The sequence below is a fragment of the Coenobita brevimanus genome, chromosome 62 (genome assembly GCF_032717465.1).
Source record: "Coenobita brevimanus isolate Jiangsu-jjx chromosome 62, ASM3271746v2, whole genome shotgun sequence".
NCBI classification, from domain to species: domain Eukaryota; kingdom Metazoa; phylum Arthropoda; class Malacostraca; order Decapoda; family Coenobitidae; genus Coenobita; species Coenobita brevimanus.
This window is the reverse complement of record NC_137015.1, coordinates 39,374,905-39,386,408: the sequence shown is the minus strand read 5'-3', so window position 1 is coordinate 39,386,408 and position 11,504 is coordinate 39,374,905. Positions and strand designations below refer to the sequence as shown.

The window sequence follows — 11,504 nt, the reverse complement described above, 5'->3', positions numbered from 1 at the left end:
AGCACCCCGCCAGGAGGCAGTGAGCAGGGTCAGAGGGTGGGAGTGTGTCCAGCAGTGCCAGTGGGAGTGTCAGTGCCAGTGTAGTGCCGCCAGTGCAGTGAGAGTGCCAGTGGGGGAGTCAGTCGGTGTGGCGGGTGCAGCATGGCGGAGTGAGTGCCGCAGGAGGGGCTGGGCTGGCCCCGCCGCCGGATGAGCCGCAGGGGCGGGCCACCCTGGGTGCCGCCGTGACCCGCCGCCATGTCCGGCCGCGGCCGCATGTGGGGCCTCTCCACCAAACGCCCCAGCAGCGACGGCGGCCGCGTCCGATACTCCTCCTGCCGCCCCGCAGGGCCGCACGCAGACGACCTCGAGGACATCGCCGTCGTCGCCAACGCTGACCCCGGCCAGGTCAAGTACGGATCCGGGCCCATCACCGCCAACGGGCCCAGGGTCATACCAGGTCAGTTGCCGGGCCCTGAACACGGCCTGGGGCACAGGGAGGTACGGGGCAGGGGCGGGGTGCATACGGAAAGCTAGGGTGGGGGTGAGCCAGGCCAGGGTGTTGTTGTTGAGCCACGGGATGCTGGGCCATGCAGGGCCAACACAAAGACTCTCCTGCCATACCAACGCCCTGCCTCTTACGTGTACAAAGAATTTCTGTGTTTTGGGTGGTGAGGGTGCTGTAGGGGTTCGATGTGGTGTGTGGTGGTGTGTGTACTGTGTGGTAGTGGTGGTGGTTGTCTGTGTGGCGGTATTACAGTGAGGCAACAGTGATTCTTCCTTGTGTTCTGGAGCCTTCCCTCCCCTTGTACAGTGTTACCGTGAAATACTGTTGCAATAAAACTGATGACACTGTGTGGGTGGTGCCGTAGTGGGGGTAATGGCCACCGCATAGTGTGTCTTGGGGTGTGCAGTGAAATTTGGTACGTGGTCTTGGAGGACTGTTTGAATGGACTTAGTTATAATAGTTTTGGTGTGTGTGTGTGTGTGTGTGTGTGTTCAGTTAAGTGTTGTGTTTGTGTGTGTGTTGTGTGTTTTGTGTGTGTCTGTGTTGTGTGTGTGTGTATGTGTGTGTGTGTGTGTGTGTGTGTGTGTGTGTTTGTGTTCAATTAAGTTTGTGTGTGTGTGTGTGTGTGTGTGTGTGTGTGTGTGTGTGTGTGTGTGTGTGTTTGTGTTCAATTAAGTGTTTTGTGTGTGTGTGTGTGTGTGTGTGTGTGTGTGTGTGTGTGTGTGTTTGTGTTCAATTAAGTGTTTTGTGTGTGTGTGTGTGTGTGTGTGTGTGTGTGGGTGGGTGGGTGTATGTGTGTGCGCGTGTGCAATGAAGTGATGTGTATGTGCTATGAACTGTTTTTTATATGCAGTGAAGTGTTTGTATGTCTTTGTATGGAATGAAGTAGTGTGTGTGTGTGTGTGTGTGTGTGTGTGTGTGTGTAAAAGAGAGAGAGAGAGAGAGAGAGTAATGAGAGTTTGTGTGTGTGTGTGTGTGTGTGTGTAAAAGAGAGAGAGAGAGAGAGAGAGAGAGTAATGAGAGTTTGTGTGTGTGTGTGTGTGTGTGTGTGTGTGTGTAAAAGAGAGAGAGAGAGAGAGAGTAATGAGAGTTTGTGTGTGTGTGTGTGTGTGTGTGTGTGTGTGAAAGAGAGAGAGAGAGAGAGAGAGAGAGAGTAATGAGAGTTTGTGTGTGTGTGTGTGTGTGTGCAATTTTTGCTACCTTCTGACATTTTAACTCATCTAAGGGAAAGGCTTCTCGTACTCTGTGATCTCCACAATATGCTGGACACAATAATGGATTCGCTCATCTCTCTCTCTCTCTCTCTCTCTCTCTCTCTCTCTCTCTCTCTCTCTCGTTATTTCATTCACCTTTCCAAACACTTTTCACTTTGGTAACACTCCTCCACTTTTCCACTAATTCAATTCAATCTACAGCATTTCCTTCATAAAGCATCCTAAGTCATCTCCCCATAAAGCATCGTAAGACATCTCCCCATAAAGCTTCCTAAGACATAACCCGCATCCTTTCGATTTAGCGATTTAGTCTTTTTAATAGATTTTTTAAGAAGGCCGAGTGCAAACATCAAGTGAAATATGACATTACGAATCCCTAGAGTTTACCAGGTTTTGTGAGGCGTACTAGATTTTTATTTTTATTTTTATTTATTTATTTATTGGGACATGAGGGTGTTGGTGGTTTTTTATTGAACCCTTTCATTACGGTGACAGTTGCAGAAGATGTTTGCAGTTTTATGTTAAAGCTTTCAATACGGCAACACTGTTTTGTGTTTGCTACCCACACACGGGTTTATGAAGCGAAGAGGACGCGTCTTGTAGTCAGGGGGTTAAGAGTAATATCTAGCCATCCTTTCACCGGCATGATGTATTTATGTATTCATTTTTTTTTTTTTTAATGCCATGATGTATTTCTATATATTTTCCACCGCCATGATGTATTTTTATGTTTTATTCTTGCCATCAGTTGACGATTTTTAAAACTTCGTGTAGACTTTTGGCACCGAAGGAGATGAAGAGAATTAACCCTCTCAGCATATTGATACGCACTTTTCCTCGCAACAAGCCACACAGTTTTATTCAAATGTTCGTAGGTTTGTCATAGTGAATAATTTGACACATATTACAGGCGTCACGGAATGATTTTATACATTTTTTTTAACCCTTCATTGTGAAGGGGTTAAACTATCGTGTTGCTGCCTACAAACTATTTTATTGAACTTTTCTTGTTGTGAAGGGGGTGATATACTGAATGTTATTGTTATTTCCAGGCGATTTATTTTATTTATTTATTTATTTTTAGTCTTTGTGAAGGGGTTGAGATCTCTTCATGGTCTCAAGGTTACAGTAGGTCTCGCTGTAGCTGAGGAAAATCGTCTGGCTGTAGCGGGGATAGACTACAAAATGCATCGTTTATAGATTTATTTGCCACAGTATAACGTAGCATTTTCTTGTGTGCTGTTTGATCCCCTTTACGTGGACATGGAGGGCAAAAATAACTTGCAAGAATACTTTAACGTGGTGACTGAGTGGTGAGAGGGGTGGTCTGCTGTCTCAATGGACGCGGGTTCGATCTCTGACTGGCGCAGGGAACCGTTTAGGGATTGTATTACACTGCTGATCACCCATAAGACCCATCGACATGCTGTAAAAATACCATCCCAAATACCAGAGCACAGGTCCTGGACGAGATAGCCTTAGCATGTATCCAGTGTGGACGTGAGTGTTGGTGCCCAAGTGGTGTCATAAAGAAGGTGTCTGGTACGTAGGACGCGTAAAATAAATAAAGATAAACAAATAAAAAAAAGATAAGTAAATAAGGTAAATAATTAAAAACAGAATAAGCCGGTAAGGGAGAGGTGCTAAGGAACTTTCTTAACTGACGAGAATACGACCTTAACGCGCGTCCACACCAAACGCTTGCTGGCGTGGGCGGGTGTTTTGCATCCGTCTAACCCATACACGTTACCCCAGTGGACACAGGCGGTTGCGGGCAAGAACGTCTTTGGGTTACAGTGATACAGAACTGCCCGCGTCAGCAAGCATAAGATGTGGACGCGACCGTAGACCGAAGTGAGGTATTCAGAAAGGACCTTAATCTGTTTTTTGAATAGAGAAACCTCCATATTTATTTAGATGTCAGATGGTTTCCTGTTATTTTCATTTAGGATCCTATAACTCTAACAGCTGGATAAAATCGTCTTGCATAATGTAGAACAGATTAGCAGAGTTGTCCCAGCCGTAGAGGGTTATTGGCGCCAGTTTAACACATGGGCTGGTATTCTCATCTTGTAAGGAAGCTCCCTAACACCTTTTCATCAGTGATTTATTTTTTGATCCGGCCGGTTGATACAATTTTGTGCCTTACATATGGAGAGTGTGGCGACATTAGAATGATTTAAGCAACACATAAGAGTAGAGTAACGTATAATAAGAGATAAATCGGTTAGGAAGAGGTGTTTGGGAGCTTCCTTGACTGACGAGAATACGGACTTTGGGCTCCTTTATCTCAGTATCACCTGAATAACATTTTGCGTAAGGTGGAGTAGAATGCTAGAGTTGCCATTATCATCAGAGGGTTGAGCGACTCGTGTGTGTGTGTGTGTGTGTGTGTGTGTGTGTGTGTATGTGTGATGGCTGAACGCGTGAAGATAAAAGCCTAAGCAAATAATCCAATTCATAAATCAAAGCACAAGAACGTTTATCAGTATGGCACCAACAGGGTAAGGAATTCACAGAGGATCTTAATCATAGATAGATAGATAGATAAATTGATAGATAAACGTCTGTTAGTGTTTGGGAGCTGTAAGAGTCAAAGTAAAAATATCAGTAAATAATCTTCTATTCAGCTCTAAACACAAGAAGACTTTGAAGTATTCGTAGAGGAGCTTAATCAGTTTTCGACCCATCACATCGAGTGGCTTAATTTTTAGTTTATTCTTGCTCTGTCCATGCGATTTTAGTGAGCTTTGTAGAGGCTTTGAGGATTGGAGGGGTTAGATATAGCCTTAGTTAATCCCGTGAGTTTTTTTTTTTTTTTTTCATTCATTCAATGCCAGACGCCATAATCCCGCACGGGGTGGCCAAGGACTCTGAGTTATTTGTTTTACAGGGAGGGGCACTAATCCTCCACCAACCCACTTGACACTTAGGGAGTCCGTCACAAGTACGATTGAATTAAATCAAATAACTGATAAGAAATCATGCTCGTCTTACCCTGTGAGGGTTTTTTCATTTCAAAGATACTCCTGTGAGGGTTTTTTCATTTCAAAGATATTATTCACCCGTCACTGGTACGATTGAATATCTTTGAAATGAATAACCCCTCACAGGAGTCAAAGGGTAAGACGAGCAAGATTTCTTAACAGTTATTTTATTTGATCGTATTTTTGCCCTCCACGTGACAAAGTCAGAGGGGGGTGTTGTTATCACTGGCATCAATAGGTGTCCATCCTTAGAGTTGGGCAGCAGAGTGGTTGGCTGGGAGTAGAGATTTCATTTCCGGGTCAGAACTCAGAAAGTATTCACTATCGAATCATGAAATCTCAGTTATGTGTCTTTTAGTGAAGCGGTGCCATTTGATAGGTAGAATGCTGTGTCCTAAGTATTTTTTGTTCAAATAATGATATATATATATGTATATATATATATATATATATAAAATTTCTCCAGATATTTCAATGCTACCTGCGCAAGGAATCTGAAGGCCCAGGTTATGTGTCCTCAAGACGTTCTCCATACACCCACCTTTAAAAGAAAAGATTGAGGGGGTGAGGGCAGTTATGCGCATGGTCAGGTGTGCAGGGAGGTGGGGGTTATATGCTTGGTCAGATGGAGGGTTGCAACAATGTAGCGTTGCCTACTTTTTTTTTTTTCTTAATATTTACTTTCGTTTGGTCGTGATATATTTGATACCGGTTTGAGTCAGTGTAAAACCATAAGCAAACAGTTTTTTATACGACTGCCTAGAAAGTGGTAGAGGGCCAGGACGTATACTCACCAACATACCAATGATCAGTTGCCTGCCATAACGAAAATGTGGTTTCCAGGCAGTACAAGATATATTGGAAGATTCTGCACATTTTATTCCTTATCCTTCTAGTAATCACATATTTAGACAGGGAATTGATTTGAGGCCAACGAGACATAGGGAGGTACTGGTTTTTCTGTTCCTTGTCTTTCCTGCAAAATCACAATTTCTTAGTTAGGAGAGGGAACTGCTGGTATGTTTGTGTACCTGATGCCTGCATATGACATTTCTGGCGTCACAAGAGGATTTGGAATCAAACTTGCACGTCCGGGGTCCAGCTGGCAAATGCACCTGGTCCACAGAGGTTACAGGTCAGACACTTTACCACCCTCAGTTACAGGGGGTGTCCTGCAACAAGAATGAAGTTGTGCGTAAAATTCAGCTGCCGTTTTGTTCACTATATTGCTGTTGTTTTTTAAGTCTCAGTTAGTTTATCGTTGTTTCTGTTAATATTCAGGTAGTGTATCGATGTTTTATTATCTCGGTCAGTCACACTCTCACACTAGCTGCCCGGCATGGGTCAACGGGCCTGCTGCAGTTATCCTCTTTTGCGAAATGTGAAGTGAGGGGTGAGATTAGGTCGGGTCAGGTCAAGGTAGATTAAATTAGGGCCAAGGGAGGTCTAATCAGGTCAAGGCAAGGGCAAGGGGGGTCAAATTAGGTCAGACCAAAGTAGGTCAGAGTGGGTGAGGTGGGGTAGATGTCATGGGAGGGCGTGAACTAGGCCTACACAGAGGGTGGGATGGTAGGGCTGCATTTGTCATCTATTTTTAGCCCAGACTGGGAGGGGAGGGGCGTTAAAGGCGACCCTCCATGTACTTGAGCCAAACATCCACCTTTACCACGCTACCTTTTTACCGTCTGTTTACATTTTTTCACTTCAATTTTTTTAGTAACCGTATTTTTATCCCTTTATTTCTTACATTAATATCGTACCTTTATTTTTCTAACACTGTCTTTATCTTTTTATATCTAATCTTTATCTCTCTCTCAGCACTCGCCTTTGTTTACATTTTTTTACTTCTATTTTTTTATTAACCTTATTTTTATCCCTTTATTTCTTACCTTATTTTCGTACCTTTATCTTTTTAACACTTACCTTTATCTCTAATTCTTATCTTTTTATCACTTACCTTGATCTGCTTAGCCTTTATCTCAAAATTATCTTTTTAAACTAACCTTTATCTCTCTTTTATCTCTTACCCTTACCTCTTAGCTTTATGTAAGTTACCTTGATTTCCTTAATGTCTGTATCTTTTTCTTTTTCTTTATCGTTATTATTTATCTGTGTGACTGTTATCTTGTCCTCTTATAATTACCGTCTTTGCCTATATCCTTATCATACTTTAACACACACACACACACACACACACACACACACACACACACACACACACACACACACACACACACACACACACACACACACACACACCTTTGATGAATATATTTCCTACTGTTCAGCATTTTTTCAGTTTGATGCATAACAGATCTGAGGGGAAAAATTATGCAAAACACACACACACACACACACACACACACACACACACACACACACACACACACACACACACACACACAAATTCGTAGATATCAGAGTAGCGTCCAATTCGTGCTCCAAACTCCACCAATTCCTTCTTTTCGAAATTGTTTACGGTAGTTCCCTAACACCGCTTCGTAAGTGATTCATTTTCCTTAATACACCTTGCTCTCCTCTGCCATGTTATATAAATCATTCTAATATCACAATACTCTGCATATATAACGTGCAGGATTGTTTTAACCAGACGTATCCAAAAATAAATCGCTTAGGAGGAGGTGCAAGGGAATAGTCAGCACAAAGTAGCTGACAGAAAGAAGACTACTTAAAATTGGAGTCTTAAGGAGATATTTTAAGTTGATTACCAATTCCTTTAGATTTTTAAGGTAAACCCATGGTCCCTCCTTTTTTGCGGTTACCTTTTTCGTTTAGCGGTTACCTTTTTGTGTTGTTTAGCGGTTACCTTTTTGTTTACGGGTTACCTTTATGTTTAGCGGTTACCTTTTTGTTTAGCGGTTACCTTTTTGTTTAGCGGTTACCTTCTTGTTTTATTTAGCGGTTACCTTTCTGTTTAGCGGTTACCTTTTTGTTTAGCAGTTACCTTTCTTTGTTTAGCAGTTACTTTTTTTAGCGGTTACCTTTTTGTTTAGCGGTTACTTTTTTTGGTGTAGTAGTTACTTTTTTGTTTAGCGGTTACCTTTTTGTTTAGCAGTTACCTTTTTTTTTTTTTTTTTTTTTTTTAGCAGTTACCTTTTTTTTTTTTTAGCAGTTACCTTTTTTTATTTCACGGTTACCTTTTTGTGTTTTTTAGCGGTTACTTTTTTGTTTACGGGTTACCTTTTTTTAGCGGTTACCTTTTTGTTTAGCAGTTACCTTCTTGTTTTTTCCCAGTTACTTTTTTGTGTAGCGGATACCTTTGTGTTTAGCGGTTACCTTTATCGTGAAATATTACCTTTAGAATTGTCAGGTAGGTCTGTATTTATTTTCTTATTATTTACCTTACTCGTCGCAGAGGTGGGCTATATGAGAGAGAGAGAGAGAGAGAGAGAGAGTTTCAGTTCTTGTTCATATTGGGGAGCAAATAAAATTAAAAAAAACGAAAACTATTTTTTTTTTGCTTATTATGGGAGGCAGGAACGAAAAAAATATATATATCATACCACATGGATTCAGTATGAGGATATATAACAGACAGATATAGCAGGCAGGTGTACTGATAAATATACCTGTACTCCATTTCACCACTTTTGGCACCATCAGTCATGTCCTCAATGCCTGTAGTGTTGATGTAAATTCCCTGCATAAGTAAACCTCTATTTACTACCTTGGAAACATCATATAAAGGCAGTACAGAGCTCGTGTAATGACATTAGCTTGGAAGCCCAGTTACTTTATTGCATTACAATGGACTAATGTAGTATTTTTTCCCCAGCTCAGAATAACGTTAATTGTTAATGACCTACGTTGTTAGTGATTTTTAACAACAATAACAACAACAATAATAATAATAATAATAATAATAATAATAAGGCGTCTGGCAATATATAGATAGATCGATAATAATAATAATAATAAAACAATAACAACAACAATGATAATAATAATAATAATAATAATAATAATAATAATGATGATGATAATAATAATAGTAATAGTAATAATCATCATCATCATTATCCACGAAGGAATAGCAAATGCCAAAATACTGAGGATGAGAAGGTAGAAGGTGTCGAGATTAAAATTATGCACAAATGCTGACGTGTGGCGGAGAGAGTGCAATCAACTGCTGCAGGGAAATTAGCCAGAAGAGTCAGGAAAAGTGCAGTGGTACAAGTGGAGCGAGGAGTGGAGTGGGTGAGTGAAATTGTACCAGTGGAGTGGATCTGGAGTTGTTCAGTGGAGTGGATTAGTGGAGTTGTACCAGTGGAATGGATCTGGAGTTGTTCAGTGGAGTGGATGGGTGGAGTTGTACCAGAGGAGCGAGGAGTGGAGTGGGTGAGTGGGGTTGTACCAGTGGGGTGGATCTGGAGTTGTTCAGTGGAGTGGATGAGTGGAACTGTACCATTGGGGTGGATGTGAGGAGTTGTACCAGTGGAGTGGGTGAGTGGAGTTGTGCCAGTGGAGTGGATCTGGAGTTATTCAGTGGAGTGGATGGGTGGAGTTGTACCAGAGGAGCGAGGAGTGGAGTGGGTGAGTGGGGTTGTACCAGTGGGGTGGATCTGGAGTTGTTCAGTGGAGTGGATGAGTGGAGTTGTTCAGTAGAGTGGAGAAAGACTGTGACTGTACCATATTATATCAGAAAGCATGGATGGATGGAATTGTACCCATGGAGTGGAACAAGACTATTTGTACCCTCGTTACCTCAGACAAAGGACGTACATATTTTTTGTTATTTACGCCATCTTCAAATGATTTAATTCAGATCAGGAAGGGTATACTTGACGTGGAGGGGTTAGTTAGAGCCGTTGCCAATCCCTACGTTACCATAGACCATTTCCCTTTACGTGGTCCAGATTTTATTCTCCTTCTTCAGCTTATTTCATGTTGCTCAGTGGATATCTGCATGGTTATTCAATACTGTATCTCTTTTAGGTACGGGTGCTTACCTTCCACTCATTTGATGTAGTGCTGCCCTCTGGTGGCTCTGAGTGACAAGCTAAAGGGTGTTGTGTAGTCCTTGATATCATTTAGTACAATGGGTGGTAAACACATTAGGCAACAAATAGATGCCTGGTGGTCTAGTGAGTCAAGGCGCTTCAGCCGGATGTGGTCCAGAAGGGAGTAAATCCAAGGACTGATAATGGTCGAGTGTTGAATTACTGCTGCCCAGGAGAGAGGAACTGGTTTCTTGCCTCAGACGTCTGTATTGAATAGCCTAATCTCGGATCCCAACTCTCCAGATATACATACATACATACAGTATGTATATAGATTTATAGATAGATAGATAAATATATAGATAGATAGGTAAGTAGGTAGTGGAATGAATAAAGGTGTCACATGAAAATTGTGATAAGCAACATGTTGTACTTGGGTTGGTTATAAGTAAAAATGCTGCAGCAGTGTGAGTCAGCCTCTGCCTTGACGGAGCTGCCATTACCGATGATCCTGAGAGAGAGAGAGAGAGAGAGAGATACGAAGGACACCTCTTTGGATATCAGATCATAAATTGGTGATATCCCAATAATGACACAGCGTTAGCCTCTTGATGTTTGACACACACACACACACACACACACACACACACACACACACACACACACACACACACACACACATACATACACCACACACACACACACACACACACACACACACACACACACACACACACACACACACACACACACACACACACACACACACACACACACACACACACACACACACACACACACACACTGGTGAAAGGTATGTGAATGTCTGTGTGCGGCAAGGTCTGAAAGTTTATGTAGATAAGATTAAAGTGAGGGTTGTGGAGAGAGAGAGAGAGAGAGAGAGGAGTTTGTGGAAGAGTTTAATAACATTGATGTAGTGGTTATTATTCAGCGTTAGAGAGGCATTTTGAACCACGGGAATTAGATATATTCCTAACAATACTAGAGGAGTTAGATCAAGGCATAACCAACCCCTTCAGCCCTAGAAACCCCTCCTAAGCTGAAGAAAATCGTCTGGATATGGCAAGGATAAACAGATGATGTCACTGGATGGGTGGGGGTTAGGCGAACAGTATTTTTTCAATGTATTATTTTCTTATATAATGTAGGAGTGAAAAATTCTTATTCAATATGTATATACTCATTTTTTCATTCCCATGTCGATAACTGAATAAATAATGGAAAATTCTAAGTCAAAGTTATTCATTTTTTCAAACTCTCATGTCAACCTATCTATCTATATTGTCAGACGCCTTAATCCCTTATACGGGGTGGTTACAAACAAATCGCCTCCACGTCACCCTGTCCCCCGCCATTTCACTGTCAACCAATCAGTAAAAATGACAAGAACAGTAGGTGCAAAAAACTGTCCCGGTCATTTACACACCCTGACAGATTTTGATTTTTTTTTCTTTTTTTTTTGACACCGGTCGTCGAATTTAATTACAACTCTCGATTAGATATATATTAAAAAAACTATATGTTAATTATTCCGTTAGTGACTCGCGAGACCTTCTGCCTTGCGCATGACACGGGATGAAGAAAGAAAAGTTATGTTGGAAAAGTAATTAACCGGGAGGTAAATTTCACACACACACACACACACACACACACACACACACACACACACACACACACACACACACAAAATTGCATGTTAGTGACACCGATTATGCTGGAGCTACATGGCACTCAGAATCACCAAGAGAGAGAGAGAGAGAATAAATAAATAGGTAGATAAAGTTGTCTCAGTGTTGAAGGGATTAATGGAGACTCACCCCTTCAGTACGAGGTC

General features: G+C 41.7%; 1 protein-coding gene across 1 annotated transcript in view; it reads left to right on the top strand.

Annotated features, from left to right (window-relative positions):
* The first annotated feature begins 237 nt into the window (after positions 1–237).
* The window catches only part of LOC145404074 (uncharacterized), a 96,952-nt gene continuing 85,685 nt past the window's right edge, over positions 238–11,504 (top strand). The window contains exon 1 of the mRNA XM_080275677.1: positions 238–439. Coding sequence (XP_080131803.1) covers positions 238–439 — 202 coding nt within the window. The remainder of the gene's footprint in view (positions 440–11,504) is intronic.